This window comes from Scyliorhinus torazame, chromosome 10 (assembly GCF_047496885.1).
Source record: "Scyliorhinus torazame isolate Kashiwa2021f chromosome 10, sScyTor2.1, whole genome shotgun sequence".
Lineage (NCBI taxonomy): Eukaryota > Metazoa > Chordata > Chondrichthyes > Carcharhiniformes > Scyliorhinidae > Scyliorhinus > Scyliorhinus torazame.
This window is the reverse complement of record NC_092716.1, coordinates 190,857,578-190,882,317: the sequence shown is the minus strand read 5'-3', so window position 1 is coordinate 190,882,317 and position 24,740 is coordinate 190,857,578. Positions and strand designations below refer to the sequence as shown.

At 44.7% G+C, this 24,740-nt stretch overlaps 1 protein-coding gene across 1 annotated transcript in view; it reads right to left on the bottom strand.

The window, feature by feature from the left end:
* Positions 1–24,740, bottom strand: part of LOC140384457 (F-actin-monooxygenase mical2-like) — a 371,552-nt gene that overhangs the window by 175,325 nt on the left and 171,487 nt on the right. The window contains exons 23-26 of the mRNA XM_072466174.1: positions 23,739–23,925; positions 22,015–22,106; positions 17,821–17,914; positions 17,400–17,402 (exon numbers count right to left, since the gene is read on the bottom strand). Coding sequence (XP_072322275.1) covers positions 17,400–17,402; positions 17,821–17,914; positions 22,015–22,106; positions 23,739–23,925 — 376 coding nt within the window. The remainder of the gene's footprint in view (positions 1–17,399; positions 17,403–17,820; positions 17,915–22,014; positions 22,107–23,738; positions 23,926–24,740) is intronic.

Sequence of the window (24,740 nt, the reverse complement as noted above, 5' to 3'; positions counted from 1 at the left end):
ATTTACACACAGTCAAATCTACTCATGCATAAACTCTACAAACTAAACTATCACTATTACTAAAGCCTATACTTAGCTTCGGGTGCCCATTCAGTCAGAGGAACAATGGCCATTGCTCGGTTCTGAGGCTGCTGGGTTGAGCTGTTTACAGGATAGCAACTAGGAGCGTCTATCTCGTAGCGTGCGTTGACTTGCAACTTACTTAGTCTGGCGTAGCTGCTAGGCTAGTCTCTCTTCGCTGAGAGCCAAGGCCAAAGAAGAAAGAGTGTCTCTTGGGGAATACTTTTTATCCCTAAAAGGGCTTTGCGCGCTTTTGGGCGGGCCTTGAACTTGGCCTCAATTAATTGGGCCTTTCCCGATTATTCTTATCGATCTTGCTCCAATAGAGGGGTGGGTTCCCTGGTTGCTGGGCATGTCCTAGGTGGCCGTTGGTTTGCTTTGTTTGAGTCTCCTCTGGCGCCGGGGTGTCTGCCTTAACATTGTTCATCTAAATGTTTCCCTTTTGTCCCCAGAGATGGCTCATTAGTATGTAGATGGCTTAGCAGTTTCTGTCCTGCCTGAGAGCCAAGGCCCTAATCAACAGACAGACCTTGCACCTGCTTGTTTCTTCGTATTGTCCAATTTTCCCTGCATTCTTTGCAAGTGACCATTTTGTAATCGGGACGTGGCCAATCCAGATGGCTACAACCCAAAGGTTGAACCAAGCTCTTGAACATGTATGTCATAGAACTTCTGTTCTGCATTGCCCTGCCGATATGATTTGGTAGCCATTATTCTCACCCCATAACACAGACCATAACCTTTGAGTGACTCATTTCCTATCACGCAAAGGAACATAAGGCTATAGGAAGAAAAGGAGATTATTTAGTCCGAGCCTGTTCCACAATTCAATGAGATTGTGGCCAATCTGTGACCCCTTTGCTTCGATATCCTTTAATTCTTTTGTTTATCAGTCTCAGGTTTAACATATATAAATGATTGAGCATCAATTGCAATTTGGGGAAAAAATTATTCAAACGTCTGCCACCCTTTGGATGTAGAGGTGTTTCCCAATTTCACAGCTGAAAGTTTTGGCACTAAGGTTTAGACCATGCCCCACAGTTATAGATTCTCAACCAGCAGAAATAGTTTCTCTCTTTTTCTCATAACATCTTGAAATCTTTGATTAATCACAACTTAACTTTTTAAGTTCCAGATCAATAATTTGCTTTCCATTCCATTGGGACTCTTGCTAGCTCAACACAGTTTAATGCAGAGCCCTGAGTGGTATCCATGTGCCTTAAAATGGCTGTTAGTCATGTGACTTATTAAATGTCATCTCCCAGACGGGAGCCCATCCCACTATCCCACCCAGATCTCAAGTGTCGCAGAGAACTGTGCTTTTACTGAAAGTTAAGAATGTGGTAAATTGTTGCTTTCTGGCTGAAGATTATTCTGGTTTGGTGGTCCTTATACATTTTAAAGCAATGCCATAAGCTTAATAAAGTTGGTTAACGAATGGCCCCCTCAATGTTTATGTGCTTTAGGACTGGCTTCTACGAAATCAGTGAGGATCGGGTAAAAGGGATTGGACAATCAGTGACAAGGTGAGTGTGGATGGGCAGAATGGCCTTTTCTCATTCTTCTTTACATGCATTATGTTTTGCTGCAGATTTGTTTTTCACAGTCTTGATGGGAGGGGGAGGGGGGGTCTAAAGATGACAGTAATCCAGTAACCCCTCATTCAAGTTAGTGGCAATAATCTCAGATTCTGAAAGCTTTATAAAGGTAATGTAAATCAGAGTATGATAATTAAAGCTTTTCATTCCTGGATGAGGCCGCATATTAATAATACAACAGCTCCCCTAGTGTGAGACACCTTCCAGTACTGGCTGACTGCAATACTGAAAATATTTGTATACCAGCATGCCTAATTGTCAATGGACAAGTGACCCAGGAGTAAGACCGGCGCTTACTCAGTAGTTTAGAGATAACTGCAAAATACCCCAAAGAATCAACAACAAAGGAACTATTATAAGAGCACCAGGTGGATTTATCTTATTGGAGTGGCAAGACTCTCCTGTCTTTCAAATAAGAGGTTAAGCCAAGGCCCTGTCTGCCCTCTTTGGCAAGATACCAGGAAATAATCAAGGAAAAAGAGTGGAGTTCTCCCAGTGTCTTGGGTTAACGTTTATCCCTCAACTGACATCAGTAAATGCAGGTTATCTGATCTTTAACTCATTGCAGTCTGTGAGAGCACGCTGCACGCTGCGTGTAAATGGGTGTTACGTACAATACCAGAGTAACAGTACTTTATTGTCTGTAAAGCACTCGGTGACATCCTGAGGCCATGTAAAAACACTACGTAAATACAACTTTTTAAAAAATTTCAGGCCCACTGAACTACTTTTGAAGTGCAGTGACTGTCACAATGTGAACACAATGTCTATTATCCTCACCAATTCAGATAAAGTCAAAAAGACGAAGAGATAAGGAACAGAGTGCAGTCAATGACAAGGAGACTGTACAGTCTCGTGTGGATTCAGCAAACTGAGACGCACCACCCTGTAACAGTAAGGTTACTCTGGATTAGTGAAAATACTAATTGTCTCAGTAATACAGTAATTCAATGTCACCCATCAACTGTTGATGACTGTGTTTTTGGTATTTGCATTAATATACAATACCCTCCCCCCCCAAGCTGTAGAACAGGCAGCATGGTGGGAGCAGAAATGATTGATTGATTCAAATGCAAATTAGTGATTACTTTCATATTTTGTGACGCAGTCTCCGAGTAATCAGAGACATGACGTTTAGTGAGTTTAACATGTTTGGGACTAAGAGTTAACTTTGGACTTTTGGTTTCTAAAGCTCTCCACCGTTGGGGGTTTTCCTCACCTCATGTCTGGGTCTGTTGCAGACTCGTTGATAGAGACTCATCATGATGAATTGTCAACATCTGCATACTGTTGGATCATGTAAACTCCAGGATTGCAGATAGTGAACTGGATGGACCTGGGACTTTTCTCATCTGGATATCACAACGTTCTCATGTTAGCCTCTCGCCCAACCCTCTCAGTGACTCCTTGCTTGGATTATTTAAGACCACCTATTTCTACCTCCATAACAATCTCTGCCTTTAGCCCTCCACCTTAGCTCATCTATACTGAAATCCTCATCCATTGTTTTGTTACCTCTAGGCCTGTTCCAATGCTCTTTGTTGGCCTGCCACATTCCACCCTTCATAAACTTGAGGTTAGAAAAACTCTGCTGTCTGTATCCTAACTTGCACCAAACCCCCTTCACCATCACGTCTTTGTTCGCTGAACAACATTGGCCCCTTGACTGGCAACACTTCAATTTTAAGATCCTTATTCTCAGATCCCTTCACAATCTCGCCGCTCCCTGTCTCCTCCATTGCTAGAACTTTCCAAGATCTCTGTGCTCTTCCAATTCCGGCCTCTCCAGCATTCCTGATTATAATTCATCAATGCTCACCCTCAACATCCTGGGGGTTACCATTTACCAGAAGCTCACTGAAACAATGATAAAACAGGGATAGGGTGGGCGAAAGTAGGGTGCTCTTTCCAAGGGCCGGTGCAGACTCGATGGGCTGAATGGCCACCTTCTGCACTGTACATTCTATGATTCTATGAAATACTGGGCTACCAGAGCAGGCCAGAGGATGGGAATTTTTCAGTGAGTAAGTCACCTCCTGACTCCCCAAAGCCTGTCTACAATCTACAAGGCACAAGACAGGAGTACTCTCCATTTGTCTAGATAATTGCAGCTCTATCAACACTCAAGAAGCTGAACAACATCCAGGACAAATATCCCGCTTGATCAGCACCCTGTCCACTACCTCAAACACTCAATCCCTCCACCACTGAAGCACTGCAGGATGCACGGCAACAATCTGCTAGGATTCCTTTGAAAGCATCATCAAAAATTCACAAACTCTACCACGTAGAAGGACAGAGTCAGCAGACACAAGAGAACACCACTGCCTACAAGTTGCCCTCTGAGCCACAGACCATCCTGACTTGGAACTATATCACCATTCCTTCACTGTTGCTGAATCAAAATCCTGGCACTTCCTCCCTAACAGAACAGTCGGTGTACCTTCGCCATGTGGACGGTTCAAGAAAGCAGCTCATCACCGCCTTCTTCAGGGAAATCAGGGATGGGGGACAAATGCTGACCTAGCCAGTGGCACCCACATCCCAGGAACAAATAAAATGTAATGTCTTTACCAGCAGTGGCTGTGCCTTCAGCTGCTTGAGCCTTGGAGTCTGGAACACCTCCTCAAACCTAACACTCCTCACAACTTTGACCAGGCTTTTGATAACCTGTCTTAAATATCTCTACACGTGCTCAATTCAAATTTTGTTTGTTAATGTTCCTGAACACACCAAAAATTGAAAATTGCCCCCTGGGAACTGCTGTAAGTTTAAACCCAGAATAAAAAAGACAGGGAGCTTTAAAAATTATTTCTGCTGGCTTTGAAAACTTTCATTTAATAGTTACAAAAATATTGCAGATGGAAAAGGGCTGCTTGATTTTTGACACGCCAAAAATTGAAAATTGCCCCCTGGGAACTGCTGTAAGTTTAAACCCAGAATAAAAAAGACAGGGAGCTTTAAAAATTATTTCTGCTGGCTTTGAAAACTTTCATTTAATAGTTACAAAAATATTGCAGATGGAAAAGGGCTGCTTGATGTACAGGCATGGATCGTCCAGTGGGATAGAAGAGTGTGTTCACTTTCTGATTGGCCGGGGAAGGCAGAACTTTGCATTGATGGGCATGTTGGGTAACCAATGGCAGTTCCATGGGGGCTGGTAGGCAGGAAGTTATGTGAAAACCTCCAGGAATACATCCAACCAGAGTTGGCAACTCCTAATGCCTTGTACTGCTGCCCTGGCCAATTGACACAGACGCTTGATGCTGAATATTCATTGCATAATTATTGAGAAAAAATACAAGAATGACCTGCATTGAATTTGTGATCAAGCAGAATAACAATGTCATTTTGCCTTTATGTATTAATAATTCTCCATATTTCAGTTCATCGACACAGATAATAACTCAAAGCAGCTCAGTTTGATTTGGCAAATAAATCTCATTTCAATCGCCAGCTCTGGGGGGACTGGATCTCAATTCAAAGAATTGTCATGTTTTGTTTGAGATCTTAATTGCTGAGAGTTTTATTGGCTGAGGTACAAAGCCTCAGGCCAACCCAGTGGCTGCACTGATCGAACCAGTTGCATAAAATTGGGCAGATACAGGGCTTAAAACTGTTGATCTACCCAAAATCATCGGTTTCCTGACACATTGGTTTGGATATAATTGGCCCCCATAGTCTTGAAGGATCAGACCAAACATGTGATAGGCTGGTGATCTACTGAGAAACATTGTGAGTGACTAGCAGTAGAAAAAATCCTCCGGCACTGCGATTCTTGACCACGTGTTTATTTGAGCCCAGTAGGTTACCAGGAAATTTGATGTTAATGTTCAACATTATGGAGGGCCTTTGACAGATTAAATGGAAGCCATTTCCAGTACCGGAAGGGTCGGTAAGCAGAGGATGCAGATTTAAGATAATTGGTGGAAGAATCAGAAAGGGGATGAGGAGAAATGTCTTCACACAGTGAACTGTTGTGACCTAGAATGTTCTATCTGAGGGGCCAATGGAAACAGCTTCAATAACAGCTTTCAAAAGGGAACTGGTTAAATACTTGAAAGGGATTTAAAAGGCTCTGAGGAAAGTGCAGTGGAGTGGATTATTTAGTTCCTTCAAAGAGCTAGCACAGACCCAACGGGCCAAATGACCTCTTCCTGTGCTGTATGATTCTATGATTATGATTTTATGATATGTGAACATGAACTATGATACAAGGAAAGGCAGCAAAAATATGTCCAGCGGAGTCAATATTGTGACTTACTACGGTTGGTTTAACTTTTATTCATTCTTGGGGGTTTGCCAATTGTTAGTATCATGTGAGAGTACCTTTAAGAAATGGGTGTTTATAAATGTGTGTGTATATAAGTATCTGTAGTGAGAGTACCTTTAAGAAATGGGTGTTTATTACTGCAGTGATGTCAGAGAGTGGGTTCAGCTGGGCTGTCTGTCAGCTTTTTACTTTCGTTTTAGGCGGTTTGCTGCAGGGTCTGGTTTAGTTTCATTTTCAGAGCTGGATAGCTGCAGTCACAGCCAGAAGGTGTATGAATCTCTCTCTGTAACCTAAAGACTGTAAATTGATCCTGGCGATTTAAAACTAATACCAGTAGTGACTTTAACCTGATGTGCTTCTGGTAAAAGGTGTTTTAAATCTTATGGATGTCAAAAGGAAAGCTTAAAGGATTACATAGTGTTGTATTCTTTGGGGGTTGTATTTGAATTAATGGTTGCTAAGATGTTCACTGTATGTTTTAAAAAGTGAACTTGAATTCATAGAATAAACATTGTTTAGCTTTAAAAAATACTTTTCCATTTCTGCTGTACCACACCTGTAGAGTGGGCCGTGTGCTCCCCATACCACAATCTATTAAAAGTTCTGGTCAGGTGAATTCCATGATAGACTTTGGGGTTTTCTAAGCCCTGGCCCATAACACTAGCAAGGCTGGTCTATTTCAAGTTGCCCTGATTTGTTACTACCGAGTGTCTCAGTGGCCACTTCTGGGGCTAAACCTCAAACCATGTTGGTGTGGACCAGGCTGGGTAAGGACAGCAGGTTTCTTTCCCTAAAGGGACACTATACTGACCCTGTTGGGTTGATTATAATAACCTGACAGTTTATGCTGAGGCCAACTTTTTAATTCCACATTGGTTTTTTAAAACTGAATTTAACTGCTCCAGCTTGGGATTTGAACTCGCCTTCTCTGGGTCATTAAGTCAAGGCCGCTGATGACGAGTGCAGTAAAACAACGACTGCACTGCCCTATTATGGATCAGCATCAAAACCAGGGCAGAAAATCTCACTTGGTTCAAAAGTCCATATCTTGCAATATGCAGCTGACAGACTGGCTGGACGCCTCAAGATAAAGTGACTGAGCCAGTCAGCCTGGAATGTATTTCCTTCTGCCAAAACGAACAATCTCACGAGGAGTGACAGGAAGAGTTTGAAGCCGTGACGGAGGGAACTGAATGTCGGAGGTATGTATTGTGAAAGATTGCGGCAATTACCTCACTGTCTGAAATTTTACAAAAAGGAAAGATCTTTCCTGACCTCATAATGTCCCAAAACTTTTGGGCAGCACTGTAGCATAGTGGTTAGCACAATTGCTTCACAGCTCCAGGGTCCCAGGTTCGATTCCCGGCTTGGGTCACTGTGCGGAGTCTGCACATTCTCCCAGTGTCTGCGTGGGTTTCCTCCGGGTGCTCCGGTTTCCTCCCACAGTCCAAAGATGTGCAGGTTAGGTGGATTGGCCATGCTAAATTGCCCTTAGTATCCAAAATTGCCCCTAGTGTTGGGTGGGATTACTGGGTTCTGGGGATAGGATGGAGGTGTGGACCTTGGGTAGGTGCTCATTCCAAGAGCTGGTGCAGACTCGATGGGCCGAATGGCCTCCTTCTGCACTGTAAATACTATGATTCTATGATTCTAAAACGCTTCACAGCCACTGAAGTGTTGTCACTGTTGAGATGTAGGAAACGTGAGAGCCAATTGGTGCTCAGCAAATCCCCACAATGAAAAACAAGGTCAGGAATTCTTTTTTTTTTTTAAGTACTATTGATTGAGGTCTAATTATTGACCAGGACACTGGGAGAATTCTCATGTTTCTCTTCAAAAACATGTGGAATCTTTGACATCCACATCAGAGAATCTGTTTGACCCAAGAGACTCCAAAGGCACAGCACCTGCAACTGGAAGTATCAGCCGAAGTGCAAACACAATCTGAAATAATTTATAATAGTGTGGCAGGATCCATGGGCGCGATTCTCCGCTCCCGCGTCGGTTGGGAGAATCGCTTGGGTCGCCAAATTTTCCCGTGATGCCGGTCCGACGCCCTCCCGCAATTCTCCCAAGCGGCGAGAACGGCCCCGTTGAGCTCCGCGCGGCGCAGGCCGGAGAATCGCCCGAGACACCCAAAATGACGATTCTCCGGCACCCCTGCTATTCTCAGGCCCGGATGGGCCGAGCGGCCAGCCCAAAACGGCGGGTTCCCCCCCGCGCCGTCCACACCTGGTCGCTGCCGGCGGGAACAGCGCGGGAATGCTGGGGGGGGGGGGGGGGGGGGGGGGCGGCTGAAATGGGGTGTGGCCCGCGATCGGTGCCCACCGATCATCGGGCCGTCCTCTCTGAAGGAGGACCTCCTTTCTTCTTGCAATATGCAGCTGACAGACTGGCTGGACGCCTCAAGATAAAGTGACTGAGCCAGTCAGCCTGGAATGTATTTCCTTCTGCCAAAACGAATAATCTCACGAGGAGTGACAGGAAGAGTTTGAAGCCGTGACGGAGGGAACTGAATGTCGGAGGTATGCATTGTGAACGATTGCGGCAATTACCTCACTGTCTGAAATTTTACAAAAACGAAAGACCTTTCCTGACCTCATAATGTCCCCAAACGTTTGGGCAGCACGGTAGCATAGTGGTTAGCACAATTGCTTCACAGCTCCAGGGTCCCAGGTTCGATTCCCGGCTTGGGTCACTGTCTGTGCGGAGTCTGCACATTCTCCCCGTGTGTGCGTGGGTTTCCTCCGGGTGCTCCGGTTTCCTCCCACAGTCCAAAGATGTGCAGGTTAGGTGGATTGGCCATGATAAATTGCCCTTAGTATCCAAAATTGCCCCTAGTATTGGTTGGGATTACTGGGGTGGGATTACTGGGTTCTGGGGATAGGGTGGAGGTGTGGACCTTGGGTAGGGTGCTCGTTCCAAGAGCTGGTGCAGACTTGATGGGCTGAATAGCCTCCTTCTGCACTGTAAATTCTATGATTCTATGATTCTAAAACGCTTCACAGCCACTGAAGTGTTGTCACTGTTGAGATGTAGGAAACGTGAGAGCCAATTGGTGCTCAGCAAATCCCCACAATGAAAAACAAGGTCAGGAATTCTTTTTTTTTTTTAAGTACTATTGATTGAGGTCTAATTATTGACCAGGACACTGGGAGAATTCTCATGTTTCTCTTCAAAAACATGTGGAATCTTTGACATCCACATCAGAGAATCTGTTTGACCCAAGGGACTCCAAAGGCACAGCACCTGCAACTGGAAGTATCAGCCGAAGTGCAAACACAATCTGAAATAATTTATAATAGTGTGGCAGGATCCATGGGCGCGATTCTCCACTCCCACGCCGGTTGGGAGAATCGCCTGGGTCGCCAGATTTTCCCGCGACGCCGGTCCATCGCCCTTCCGCGATTCTCCCAAGCGGCGAGAACGGCCCCGTCGAGTTCCACGCGGCGCAGGCCGGAGAATCGCCCGAGACACCCAAAATGGCGATTCTCCGGCACCCCTGCTATTCTCAGGCCCGGATGGGCCAAACGGCCAGCCCAAAACGGCGGGTTCCCCCCCACGCCGTCCACACCTGGTCGTTGCCGGCGGGAACAGCGCGGGAACGCTGGGGGGGGGGGGGGGCGGCCTGCCGGGGGGGAGGATCCTGCACCGGGGGGGGGGGGGCCTGAAATGGGGTGTGGCCCGTGATCAGTGCCCATCGATCGTCGGGCTGTCCTCTCTGAAGGAGGACCTCCTTTCTTCCGCAGCCCCACAAGATCCATCTGACATCTTCTTGTGGGGCGGACTCGGAGAGGACGGCAACCACGCATGCGCGGGTGACGGCAGTTATGCGGTGCCGGCCGCATCATGTATGCGGCGCCACCTTTACGTGGCGCCAAGGCCTGGCGCGCGTAAATGTCGCGGCGCCGCTCCTAGCCCATTATCGGGCCCTGAATCGGTCGGGATAGGGGCCGTTTCGCGCCGTCGTGAACCTCGACGGCGCGAACATTCTGCCTCCATTTCGGAGAATCCCACCCCATGACTCTACAGAAAGAAATGCAAGGGGATTGCCATTTTGTTTAAGCAATCAAATTCCAATCAGTTAACTTGAATGATTGGAATGAAGACTGTCAGGTAAATATCCCAGATAAAGAGAAAGCAGGAACTGTCGATGACAGCAAAGATGTTCCCTGAAACTCAGCCAACTCAAGTCAAGAAAATAACCCCCCATGCTTAAATAAAGTTACAGCTCTGGGACATTCATCACATAAAGGCCTTGTTGCACAAGTACAAGTTGTTCTGTAAATACTTCAGTACGATTTTACCCTGAACCTTTGTCAGTAATAATTATACATGTCTGTTGCAACTCATGAACAATTGTCCTTGGGGTGGGGGAGAACAAGTTTGGCGATAGTTTGGTTTTTGTTGCAGTTTTCTCCTTACAAGCTATTTAAGTGAATGTTTTTTTTCCCTGAAAGGAAAACATTGGCCCGGATCTTTCTGGAGTGGGTCATCTCACTTCCTGCCCTGTAATTTAGACCTATTCCCTCAGCCTGCAACTTGACATTTTAATGTCCTGTAACTTGCAGGGAGTGTGAGCTTATAATAGATGGGGGCGAGAGCAACCGAACATCGGAGAACTCAGTGGATGACGGGATCAACAGTCTATCTCCCTAATCAATGAGCCTGAAGGATTGAGGAAGAACCAGAGGAACGATGGAGAAAGAGGCTGGGTGACAGCATAGTGGTATTTTCACTGGACTACCTGTCGAGAGAACCAGGGTACTGCTCTGGGGATGTGGGTTTGAATCGTACCCCAGCAGATGGTGAACTTTGAATTCAACAAAAATCTGGAACTGAAAGTCTAATAATGACTATGAAAAGGTCTGGTTCATTCATTTCCTATAGGGAAGGATATCTGCCATTCCCACCTGGTCTGGCCTACATGTGATTCCAAATCCACAGCAATGTGGTTGACTCTTAGCTGCCCTCTGGAATGGCCTAGCAAAGCCACTCAGTTCAAAGGCAATTAGGGATGGGCAACAAAGACTGGTCTTGTCAGTGATGCCCAAGTCCCATCAATGAGTTTTAAAAAATGTATTTTTTTTAAAAAGGTGGTACAGTGCTTCGCACTACTGCCTCACAGCACCAGGGTCCCGGGTTCAATTCAGACCGTGGGTGACTATCTCTGTGGAGTTTGCACGTTCTTTAGGTGCTCCAGTTTCCTCTCACAATCCAAAGATGTGTAGGTTAGGTTAGGTTAGGTAGATTGGCTATGTTAAATTGCCTCTTAGTGTCCAGGGATGTGCAGGTTAGGTGGGGTTACGGGGATATGGTGGCATTGTGCCCAAATAGGGTGCTCTTTCAGAGGGTCAATGCAGACTCGATGCTGAATGGCCTCTTCCTGCACTGTAGGGCTGATATGATTCTGTAGTTTCCAAGTCACCATTGCGGACTAGCTTTCAAATCCAGATTTTATTAATTTTATTAAATTCCACTAGCTGCCATGGTGGGACGTGATCCTTTGGATGACTAGTCCAGTGGCATTATCACTAACTGGCATCACCCCCCCCCCCCCCCACCCCCTTCTCATTAATTAAATGTTGCCAGAGCAATGCTCTTAAAACGTGAATTTTTAACCCCTTGAGAACCACTGACATCTTATTTGTTTTTATTTTGAATGATGTATTCTCAGGAGCTTGCTCTACTTTTACATTGCTCCATGCTAATCAATTGGCCGCAATCATGTGGTGGATTTGTTTGTATTTGTTCTTGGATGTAGACATTACTGGCAAGGGCGGTATTTATTGTCCACTCAGAGTGCCCTGGGCGGTTTCGGGTGGGGCGACGTCTTGAGCCACATGGTCCTCCTTTCATGTGGTCAGTGCCAGAATCAAGGAATAATTATGCTGGAGTAACTGTGTCTAATTCTGGGTTTTACAATCAAGGAAGGATGTCAAGGTCTTTGGAGAGAGATTTACACTAGTGGTTCCAGATAATTATTGCTGGAAGTGTCTCGTGCTCTCAACACCAAAGCAGAAAGATTTGGAAGAAAAGCCCCACAAATCAGAAGCAAGAACTGAACAGACCCCAGTCAGTTAAAACATCAGACCCCAGCTGCTTGGAGATGCCTCATGCTGCTCACCACACCAAGATTATCTGCATCAGGAGGAAAATGGGAGCACAGATTAATAACAACAGGGGACACCAGGTCACTGTTGTTAGAAGACGTGAGTGAGCATGAACCGGTTCTGATACAGTCACAAAGAGTGACATGAGACAAGGGGAACCTAGATTCAGTCATGACTCAATATTAAATTCAGCAGCCCACCTAACAGCAGTAGCAGCCAACCATAGAGGGGCGTTCCTCACAAAACTTTCTAGGTTACCAGCTGTTTGATGTGTGCTTGTGATTCCTCGCTGCAGGTTGATCATTCTCGTTAAAGTATGGTTCAGATGTTCTCTCTGGTCAAGTTAGATCAATTATAGGTATTTAAATTGGACTCCCCCCCCCCCCCCCCCCCCCACCCCCGCACCAATTCCAGATTATCAACTCTAGAGGCGGTGGGTGGGTAATGGGCAACCACTAGGTCTCGGCACCATAAATGTGCAGAATCTTCAAACGGTAGGTGGCTAAACCCAATCAGATTCCACTCGGAGGCTTCAGCACAATAATCCAGTAGCATAGCCCTACCCCAGGGCAGCGCTGAGGGAGAACAGCAGTGTTGAAGAGGTAGTACTGAGGGAGTGCTGCAGGGTTGGGGATTATACTGAGGGAGTGCTGCAGGGTTGGGGATTATACTGAGGGAGTGCTGCAGGGTTGGGGATTATACTGAGGGAGTGCTGCAATGTTGGGGATTGTCCTGAGGGAGCACGACAATCTTGAAGGGATGATATGGAAGGAACACTGCACTGGCACAGTGCCAGCACTGAGGGATCCCTACACAGTCTAAGGGAGAGCACTGGGGGAATTCTACATTGCTGGAGGGGCAGCACTAGGGGAACACTGCACTGTTGTAAGGAATGTTTTGAGGGAATGCTACATGGCTGGAGTGGCAGCACTGAGGGAACACTCCACTGTTGTAGGGGCAGCATTGTGGGAATGCTGCACTGTCGGAGGGGCAGCACCGAGGGAGCACTGCACTGTTGGGGGGCAGCATTGAGGGAGCGCTGCACTATCGGAGGGGCAGCACTGAGGGAGCGCTGCACTGTCGGAGGGGCAGCACTGAGGGATTGCCCCACTGTGAGAGGGTCAGTACTGAGGGATTACTGCACTGTGAGAGTGTCAGTACTGAGGGATTGCTGCACGTCGGAGGGGCAGCACTGAGGGAGCGCTGCACTGTTGGAGGGGCAGCACTGAGGGAGCGCTGCACTGTTGGAGGGGCAGCACTGAGGGAGCGCTGCACTGTTGAAGGGGCAGCACTGAGGGAGCGCTGCACTGTTGGAGGGGTAGCGCTGAGGGAACACTGCACTGCTGGAGGGTCAGTACTGAGGGAACACTGCACTGCTGGAGGGTCAGTACTGAGGGAACACTGCACTGCTGGAGGGTCAGTACTGAGGGAACATTGCACTGTTGGAGGAGCAGCACGGAAGGAATACATACTCTCAGAGGGGAATTCTGTTTCTTTTTTAACAGGAAGACAAGCTAGCAATAATTTCAATAGCAATAACTGGCGAGATTGGTGGGTGGGGGCGGGGTCGAGGAGAGTGGTTGGAGACAATAAGTTGAGACACAAGTCCATCCCCTCTCAGCTCCTGAAATCATAGTGTCGTGGAAATCTGGAGCTCCTTCCCCCAAAAAGCAATAGGTCAATTTCAAATGAAAAGATCTAGACCGAGAATGGTTAAGTTTCTATTTAGGTAATGGTATCAAGGGAGACATAATTAATGGGGCTGATGCTCCTTGTGCGTGAATATGGGAATATGTCAGCAAGGGTAGGAAGATTTGGTGAATAATGCTGGAAAACACCTCAACTTGACTTCAGAACCTTGTCTTTATTAAATTCCCAATTTTAGCCCATTTAACAAGTCGGAGAGCAAAGTTTAATACAAACAAAAACTGGAAATGCTGGGGGTTAAAAAAGTTCAGCAGGACTGTCAGCTTCAGTGGAGAGAGAAAAAAAACCAAGAGCTAACATTTTGTGTCTGCATAGGAGTCATACGGACTCGAAAGGTTAACTCGGTTTCCCTCTCCACAGACCTGCTGAGATTTTTCAGCATTCTCAATCTTTCGTTTCAGATTTCCAGCTTTTACTTTGGAGCTATCTTTAATGTGAGCCAACAACGCTGTTATTAAGTCACGACTGAACCTGGGGCTAACACCATAAAACTCAGTGACTCAGCCTCATGATGTTATTGAAGGCCATTAGAAAATGTCGTCATGGCTGTTTTGATGGGTTTGCAATCGAGAGCTCACGCACGACTTTGGGTGGGGGAGTAGATAACCCACAGGAGAACAAATTCATCAGGAAAGAAAGAGAAAGAGACAGAGAGTACTTTACAAAGCATCTATTTTAATTTATTATCCGCTTACAGCCTTTGGTTTCATAAATAACTCTTGACATATTCCATCATGTGCAAAATACAGGACTGATTGTGAGACTTAAAAAAAAACAACACATTTTTAAAAAAATGTATTCACAAACATTTTCCTTAATTGCATTCTGTTATGAAATAGGAAACCCTTCTGTTAAACCATTTTTTTTCAGATGAATTGGGATTAAAATATTCTTTGATTCTCATCCTTTAAAGGTATGTGGAGTCTGTAACAGAAGATACAGGAAAATATATATATAGTGCACTGGCTTGAAAGTGGAAATAAATTGAATTATGAATCAAGATCAGCCATTTGCAGGTCATGCGATAATGGGTCAATTTATTTAATTAAAAGGGTTGGGGAGGCGGGTGTTGATGGGACAATACGAGCTCTTTTAGTCTGTTAGTACGCACAGTGGTTCAGCTGTTAAAATGTTCCACGTGATTAAATCCATCGACATAAAACAGGATTTCATTGTGTGCAGATGTGGTTTGGTCCAGCAGTGTCATTCAGGAAGATACTTATCGCCAGGGCTGCCTCTAGTTAGGTCAGAAGGAGTTCCAGAGCATGGAATTTGAGCGGTCCAGGGGGGGGGGCAAGTGGGCATAGTCAGTGTCAGAACACCTGACAGAAGTGCCTGAAATTCCTTGTCCCAGAGATCAGCGGAGGGAGCTAATCAGCCTCACTTATAATAAGTTTCACTCAAAGCACATACAGTTAACCATGGCATGGTGGAGTTTCATGCCATGTGTGGACAATGGTGTTGTTCATTAAAATTAAAGGAATGCCCAAAAGCAAAAAGAGATGTCTGGGAGGAAAAAGATATGGATTTTTAAAAAAACATCTCAACCCATTTTTTTTTTTCAAATTCAGAATGTAAATCTCAGGAAAAGTATATAATTTTTTTAATCAAATTTTCTTCAAAATTAGAACATAAACCTTGGTTGAAATTATCTTTTTACATATTTTTTTTAAAAACTTGTTCTGTTTTAATCTTGCATTTCTCTTTTAATATACTGGATTTAAAAGAATACTGTGATTAAGAACAGCTACTGTTGAAGATATTCAAGTTAAGTCTTGCATCCGCTTAGTGTTTTGCATACTTCATAAATCACCTGACAAAAGATGGTTGGCTCCCTTTGACTTTAAAAAAAAATTAAAAGTAACTAAAGTATATTGAAAAGGCTCATGAAGCTTTATGAACAGGGTGGTAGGTAAGAGGGACTTTTATTTGGCTCTTCCATCACTGCTTGTCTGCAATTTAGCCCCAAAGTCTTTTCCCTGCTTTGCAAGCTTCAAAAGGGGGCAGAAACTATGTTTTTTTGGGGGGCGGGTTAGTTTAAGACTGCAATTATTGAGAACGGCAAGAAGTTAGAGAGCAAAGAAAAGGACCATCAGACTCGTGCATTGTTTGGTGGAACGCTAAGTGCAATCAAGGCATGCAGGTTTACTGAAAAGTCTATAGGTTCACAAACATGGCCAAAGACCGATAATGAGAGGCAAATCTTTACCCAGTACTTTGCAGCACAGAGGGAGATGTAACAAATTGCAAGCAATGGGGAACAGGCAGACAGAGAAAGAAAGAAAGAGAGAGAGAGAGAGAGATATTATAACACTAAATACAATCTCAGTTATGTCATAGTAAACAGAAGGGCACTGATAATAGAACAAAACTCTGTCTTACGATCATATATATTTAAAAAAAAACATATCAACTGCAGATCCAGTCAGTGCAAGGCTCAACATCTGATTGCGATCCGTTACCAAAAATTCCAGATACAGGTTGATCCTATTCTGATTCTCCACCAAAGGATCCCAACTTCTCATTGCCTACCCTACAGCAGCAAGGAGGGATTCCGGGCATCTCAACCTTACACTTCGGACAGATCAAGTTCACAACGGTTTGATTTTGATCTGTTGGCTGGGGTGCTTTTTTCAAAAAAGGCTCCGTCACAAATCAAATACTGATCAAGTGGCCTACTGGCAAACTCTGCAAAACCAACTCGTAATAACAATTTAAAACAATTGCACAGAACTCAAGTGTTCGATCAGTTAAAAGGCACCCCACGGCATTAGGCACAAGGGAGATGTCCTGAACAGTCACTTCAAATAAAGCTACAGAGCATTGTTAAAATCATTCACAATAGGAAGTCATTCACTGCATTTACACTTGACAAAAGTGGATTCACTTTGCGCTGAAGCTACAGCTGTAACCTTTATACTAAACTAAAACCCAGAGTCATGTATGGCCTGCAACACTTGGTCACTCTATCTGGAGGGAGGAGAGTCAGTCTGGTGGAAGAGTCAGTCTGGCGGACTGATTCTGTCTGGAGGAGGAGTCTAACTATTAACTCATTTTGGATTCTAGCCAGGCCCAAGTCTGGGTTAATTTTACGCTAGTTTAGCATAAGTGTGAGCGAAAATTGCCTCACACCAACAGTATCCTTGCAATGTAAACGCATAATGATACATCCTGGGAAACTGTAACTAACACCAGACATCACCAAAATATCAAGTGTCTGTATAATGGACCCGTTTGACTGCTCTCCCATTCAAAAACTTTAATCTAATTACACTGGACCTTGTAGTAGTTTTATTGACAATAGTTGCTTGACTAAGTAAACCATTATTGTTCTTTAGCGGCACTTCCACTTCTCTTATTGGTTAAGAAAGTAAACAATGTGGAAATATATATTCGTTGGATTTTTTTTTCTGAAATTACATTTCATGTCATGGAATAAAACAAAATCCTTCCTTCTTTAAAACCAGCCTGATATGAAAATGTAAACAATTTAATGTAGAATAACATCAATTTGAATCTTGTAAAACCCACAGGAGCTTTGGTAACACAATTATCACAAACATTATTGCTGCAACTGTAATCAATATTGCAAAAACCCTTGTGTACCCGATAAGCTGTTTGATTGCCCAAAGTTGTAAATACAGTGACCTGCTGGTTCTGATTTTAAATAAATAATTTTCAGTACGATTGTGTTTTGTCACATTACATTAAAATCTCGGCTGCACAATCTGACGTGATGGTCAGGAGGAGCTTAGGTTCAGTAAACAGCACTTCAATTAATTTTAAAACCCCAGGGTGTTGTGCACCCATTTGATCAGGTAATCGTGCGGTGAGCCTGCTTCTTGGCACATGTGTAGGAGAACCTCGTATTGCACATACAGCAGCGGCACGCTCAAACTTAGCAACTCATACAGGTAGCCGTAATTGTACGCATTCTCCCTCAAGTGGCAGCTGGTGGCATGCAGAACACCATGCATCCAGTTAGACAGGCGCTTGGGGGCGTCAAGCAGCGCCCCCGTGGCTCGCAGTGGCCAGCTGAGGAATCTCCAGGGCAACGAACTCATGATACCTGGGGGTTTGTCGGGCACAGAACTAACACTGCAAGTGTGCTCGGCGTTTGTCAAAGCCTCACCATCCGACTTCCTCAAAGGCGCCGACTCGCCCTGAAAAATAAAAACAAATAAACAGCTGAAGTCTGTATTCAATGGAACTAGAGAAGTTTTAAACAAAAACAGAAAATACTGGACAATCTCAGCAGGTCTGACAGCATCTGTGGACAGCATCTGTGCCTCTCGCCACAGATGCTGTCAGACCTGCTGAGATTGTCCGGTATTTTCTGTTTTGTGTTTCAGATCCTAGCATCCGCAGTAATTTGCTGTTATTTTAGAGAACTTTCAATATTGCAGCACAGTTGTGTACCAATAATTGTAGCAGGAAACGCTACTGGTGTGAAAATAGAACACAGGAACAAGAGGAGTCCAGTTGGACCCTCGAGTTAATTATCTCAAGATTTAACGGTAACAATAGATGTGACATCAATTGGCATTTGCAAAAGAGAGTTTCAAACTCTGACTCCCCCGCTTTGTCCATGGAAATGCTTCTGAATTTCACTCCAGAGAAGTCCACAAAAAACAGGGCACAGTCAATTGGGCCAATTACCATCTCATCAGTCTACTTTTATCCATCCGCAGAGTGATGGAAAGGGTTGTTGGCAGCGCTATCAAGCGACACTTACACAGCTCATCTTTGCTCAGTTTGGGATTCCACCAGGAACACTGGGCTCCTGACCTTAGTCCAAACAAGAACTAGACGGCTGAGAGTGACTGTCCTTGACATCAAGACACCATTTCAATGTGTGGAACCCAGCAGCCCCAGCAAAATTGAAGTGAATAGAAATCAGGGGGAAGACCCATACTGCATGAAGTCATATCTAGCATAATATGTCGGAGCAGAGGTAGGCCGTTCAGCCTATCAAGTCTGCTCTGCCATTCATGGCTGATTTGATATAATCCTCAACTCATTTTCTCGCCTTATCACCATAACCCTTGATTCTCTTAACAATTAAAAAATCTGTCTATCTCAGCCTTAAACATATTTAATAACCTCTACAGCTCTCTGCGATAAAGAATTCCAAAGATTAATTACCCTCTGAGAGAAGAAATTTCTCCTCATCTCCGTCTTAAGTGAGTGACTCCATACTCTGAGATTATGCCCTCTGGTCCTAGACTCTCCCACGAGAGAAAACATCCTCTCAGTATCTACCCCGTCAAGCCCCCTGAAAATCCTACATGTCTCAGTAAGGTGCCTCTCATTCTTCTAAACTCCAATGAATACCAGCCCAACCTACTCAACCTTTCCTCATAAGAAAATCCCTCCGCACCTGGGATCAACCCAGTGAACCTTCTCTGGACTGCCTCCAATGCCAATATATTGTTCCTAGACAAGGGCACCAAAATTGTTCACAGTATTCCAGGTGTCGTCTAACTAGCGCCTTGTATTGTTTAAGCAAAACTTCCCTTTTTTATACTCTATTTCCTTTGAAATAAAGACCAACATTCCATTTGCCTTCCCTATTACTTGCTTAATTTGCATTCTAGTTTTTTGTGATTTACAGGACCCCCAAATCCCTCTGTGTTGCAGGTTTCTGCACTCTATCTCCATCTATTTTTAAAAAATTTTTATAAATTTAGAGTACCCAATTATTTTTTTTCCCCAATAAAGGTGCAATTTAGCATGGCCAATTCATCTACCCTGCACGTCTTTGGGTAGTGGGAGTGAAACCCATGCAGACATGGGGAGAATGTGCAAACTCCACACAGACAGTGACCCTGGGCCGGAATCGAATCCGGGTCCTCGGTGCCATGAAACAACAGTGCTAACGACTGCACCATCATGCCGCCCTGTCATTCTCCATTTAAATAACATTCAGCTCCTTTATTTTTCCTACCAAAGTGCATAACTTCATACTTTCCTACATTATATTCCATCTGTCAAGTTTTTGCCCACTCACTTAACCTGTCTAAATCCCTCTGTATAATCTTTGTGTCATCCCCACCACTTGCCTTCCCACCTATTTTTCCCACCATTTTAGCACAAAGAAAGATGGTTGTGGTTGTTGGAAGCCAATCATCTCAGTCCCAGGCATGAATGACCTTCCCTCCATCTTAAGGTGAGAATTAGGGACATTCGCTGATGATTACAGTGTTCAGTAGCATTCACAACTCATCAGACACTGAAGTCATACGCTCCCACAAGCAGCAGCCTGGGCATCATTCAGGCTTGGGCTGATTAGTGGCAAAGGACATTCACGCTACACAAGTGTCAAGCAAAGACCATCTTTCGTAAGAGAAAATTCAACCATCTCCTTTTTGACATGCACAAATCCCCCAGCATTAACATCTGACCAACCATATAAACATTGTGGCTGCAGAGCAGATTGGAGGCTGGGAATTTGAAGGTGAATATCCGCCTTCACCCAAGAGAAAGAGGAGGTAGAGATAGAACTTGGGGAGAGAGACTATGAGGTTCTTGAGAAAATTGTCATAGGGAGTGACAAGGTATTGGAGGTGCTGACAGGCTTAACAGTGGACAAATCTCCAGGTCTGGATTAATTGTGTCCCAAGATGCGGAGGGAAGTGAGGGAGGAGAGTGCAGGGGCTCTGACCCAAATACTTTAATCCTCCATGGCCTCGGGGGAGGTGCCAGAGGACTGGAGAACAGCTAATGTAGGGAAACTATTGGAGAAAATTCTGAAGGCAATAATCTATCTCCAGTTGGAGAGGTAAGGTTTGATCAAGAATAGTTAGCATGGCTTTGTCAGAGGGAGGTCATGCCTAACAAATTTGATTGAAGTTTTTGAGCATGTGACCAGATGAGGGTACTGCAGTTGATGTAATTTACATATCAAAGCCTTTGACACGGTCCCACAAGGGAGACCTTTAAAGAAGGCAAATGCACATGGGATACAGGGGAACTTGATCATGTGGGTTCAAATTTGGCTTAGCTGTAGGAGACAGAGGATGATGACAGACGGTTGCTTTAGTGACTGGAAGCTAGTGTCCTATTGTTTGAAATTTATATAAACAACATTGATGAGTATGTTGGGGGGGGTTGGATCACTAAGTTTGTGAATAACACAAAGATTGGCTGGGTGGTTAACAATGAGGTGGAGTGTGTTGGGTTACAGGAAGATGTAGACCACATGGTCAAATGGGCAGAAAAGTGGCAGATGAAATTTAACCCTGAAAAGTGTGAGATGATACACTTTAGAAGGAGTAATTTGACAAAGAAGTATTCAATGAATGGCCTGAAACTGATAAGTTCTGAGGAACAAAAAGACCTTGGCCATAGATCTCTGAAGGCAGAAGGACAGGTTAATAGGGTGGTGAAAAAGGCATATAGGACACTTGCCTTTCTCAATCGAGGCACAGATTACAAAAGCAGGGAGGTCATGTTGGAGTTGTATAGAACTTTGCTGAGGCAACAACTTGATTACAGTGTGCAATTCTGGTCGCCACATTATAGGAAGGAAGAGATTGCACTGGAGAGGGTGCAGAGGCTATTCACCAGGATGTTGCCTGGGATGGAACATTTAAATTATGAAGAGAGGTTGGCTAGGCTTGGGCTGTTTTCAACTGGAGCAGAAAAGACTGAGGGGTGACCTGATCGAGGTGTACATGATTATGAGGGGCATGGACAGGGTGGATAGGGAGCAGTTGTTCCCCTTAGTTGAAGGCTCAGTCACAAGGGGGCACAAGTTCAAGGGGAGGGGCAGGAGGATTAAGGGGGATTTGAGGAAAAACTTTCAAAGTGAAATAGCTTTTAGTCGGCTGCATTTGGAAGGGTAATAGCTTCCAGGCAGCCAGATATCGGAAATGTTTATTTTAATTTTCCTTCACGCTTAAATGCATCTCACTTACACTGCTTTGAGCCTAACCACAATGTGTATAAACGTCTAAGAGTTAAGTGCTTTCATTTCCTCCTTGTCTCAGCAGAAAGCACTTAACTGCTTTTTAAATGGTCAGGATGTGTCAATCATAGGTAGATGTTTATAAATGTAGGTGGCGCGATTGTGGGGGTGGTCCAGTAATACTTGAAGCACGTGTTCCCAGGATAGGGTTTCCACACAGCCAAGGGTTTCCACACAGCCACGCTTGAGATAATGTTTATTTGGACTTGGAAAGAAAAAAACATGGTAGACATTGCACTCAGTAGCATAACACCATTTGTTTATGATACCAAGAGCTGGTGAGAAGGTCCCTACCGTTCTGTGCGATATTGTTGGGTGATTCCGCCTCTTCCTCACCTTGTTATTCAGTTTACAGTAAGTAAAGTGAGGTTTGCAGTAAAACTTTCCTGAGTGAGTAAAAAAATCAGATTAAGTCACATTAAAACGGCAAACTAAAATGTAACAGAATGCAGTGCAGAATAACTGGAGCCTCTTGTAAGTGCAGTTCCGGAATCAACTGCAACAACAGGAAGGCTCAAAAAGATCTTCGAGCTCAACCTCATGCATCTTTCTAAAAGGTAATACATATTTTGGTTCGGAAGGAGAAATTGATTTTCCTTTCTCATGTGAATCTTGTGTGTCCACCGTTCAGTTCTTGGAGTATGCTCCACCTTTCAATTCCCACCAAATCCCTCGATTACACCCACCAAGCAAAAATCTTTTGATCTCAACGCTGAAAGCTCAAAGTAGCTCAAAGCATCTCTTTTGTGAAGTGTATTGAGAATTTCTGCTAATGATCTGGACTTGGGTGTACAGGATACATCCTCAAAGTTTGCAGAAGACATGAAACTGGGAAATGTAATAAACAGTTTGGAGGGTAGTAACAAATTTCAGGAGGACACAGAGAGGCTGGTGAAATGGACGGACACGTGGCAGATGGAATTTAACACAGAGAAGTGTGGAGTGCGGTATTTTGGTGGGAGGAATGAAGTGAGGCAAAGTAAATTAAATGATCCAATTTTAAAGGGGTTGCGTAACAGAGATAGGTACACATATCTTTGAAAATGCCAGAACCAGTTGAGAAGGCGGTTAAAAAACAAAGGTCGGGACTTTACGCCAACCCCCCCTCGCAGCGGGTTTTCCAGTACCAGATTGGCTGGCAGCTGGAAAATCCCAGCCATAGAATCCTTTGCTTTATAAGCAGCGGCATAGAGTTCAAAAACTAGGGATCCTAGAATCTTACAGCACCAAAGGAGGCCATTCAGCCCCTCATGCGTGACACGCTCTTTGAAAGAGCCAGCCAGTTAATCCCACTGATCAATATTTTCCCCATTGTCCTCTTCAAGTCCAATTGCCAAATTGGGAAATTGCTTTCTGACCCCATAAAGCAAATGAAACGATTCCTCTGAACCAGATTTCTTTTTCCGGGTGCCCACCTTTCTTCCAGAGTAATATTTGGGATTGCCCGAAACAGGACTAGCTCTCCCACTCTCTCAAAGGGGAACAAGGAGCATTATCCCCATGTATAGGGGTAGATAAGAAACATAGGGACAGGAGGAAGCCATTCAGCTCCTTAAGCTGGTTCCACCATTCAACTGCTGATCTGTATCACAACTCCGTTTACCCCCCACGGTTCTTCACCCCTTGATCTCCTTACCCAACAAAAATCTATCAATCCCCATTTTGAAACTCCTAATTGCTCCCTCCCACTCATTCCCCCAACATCAACAGCTTTTTGGGTGGGAGGGAGTAGGAATTCCAGATTTTCACTGGCCTTTGTGTGAAGAAGTGCTTCCTGACGCCATCCCTGCATGTCCACGCTCCACTTTTAAGATGTTCCTTCTTGTTTTGGACTTCACACACACGAGGAAATATTTTCGCTCTCTGTCTAACCTATCAAATCCTTTAACAATCCTACATGCTTCAAACAGATGGCCTCTTAATCTTCCCGTTCTCGAGGCAAAACAAGCCTAGTCTATGCAGTCTTTTAGGTTTATGAGCGCCCGATGGTTGGGATGAAGGCAGGGGACTGCGATTACCTTCCTCCACATTGAAAGCATAGGCTCCGAGCCTCAGCGTGGTAGAGCAGAAGTCACACTTGAAGCATTCCCGGTGGAAGAATTTACCATCTGCGCTCAATCGCTCCATGACGTAAACCCGCTTTTTACAGAAGTAGCAGATATCACTGCCCCCGAGATTCTGGGGGAACTCCTTCCGCAGTGACCCCTGCAGGATGAGAATTATCCATGTGCATTACAAAACGTGTATCAGCCATATGCTGTTTGTGACATTTTATCTATTCACCTTACTTACCTCACCTCCACCAATTCTCTTCTCTATCCTGCCCATTGCTTGGCCCAGCTGCCATGACAATCTTACCAAGGGCACTTGCTCCTTGATGGTGAGTGAGCACAAACTGACACCGTGGCAAATATCCATGTGTTTTCCATGAGCTGTGACCGAGAATATTTGACTGAAGCTTTGTTAGATCTGATTCGCCACATTAACGCAGGATGTACACGTTGTCTGGTCAACAGCAAGCTCAATGGCTAAACCTTTGCACAGCAAGATCCCAGAAACAGCAGTAAATTGGTTGACTAGTTAATCCGTATTAATGTTGATGTTTTTGGTTGAGGGTGGAATGTTGGCCAAGGTGCCAGGGGAATTTCTTGCTGTTATTTGAGAAATGCCATGAGATCATTTGCGTTCAACAACAGCGTTTATATGTATACAGCGTCTTTAACATAATAAAACATACACTGGACAAACTGACGGAGAGATTCCAGCTAGCTAAGGGCAACAAACTCAGATGCCTACAGCTTAAAACTTCCTACGGAAGGTGACAAGGATGTATCCGCGACCACCGTGACAGACGCTACTAGAAGAACTACTGGACGCAAACATTCTAGGTAGAGGAAACTGTAGCGACAAGTACAAACGGCTGATAGAGAGGGCCAACACTGTACTAGACGCGACGAGGAGGAAATGGGAGGAAGACGTGGGGCTCGAAATAGGTTGGGGACTCTAGAGCGAAGCACTAC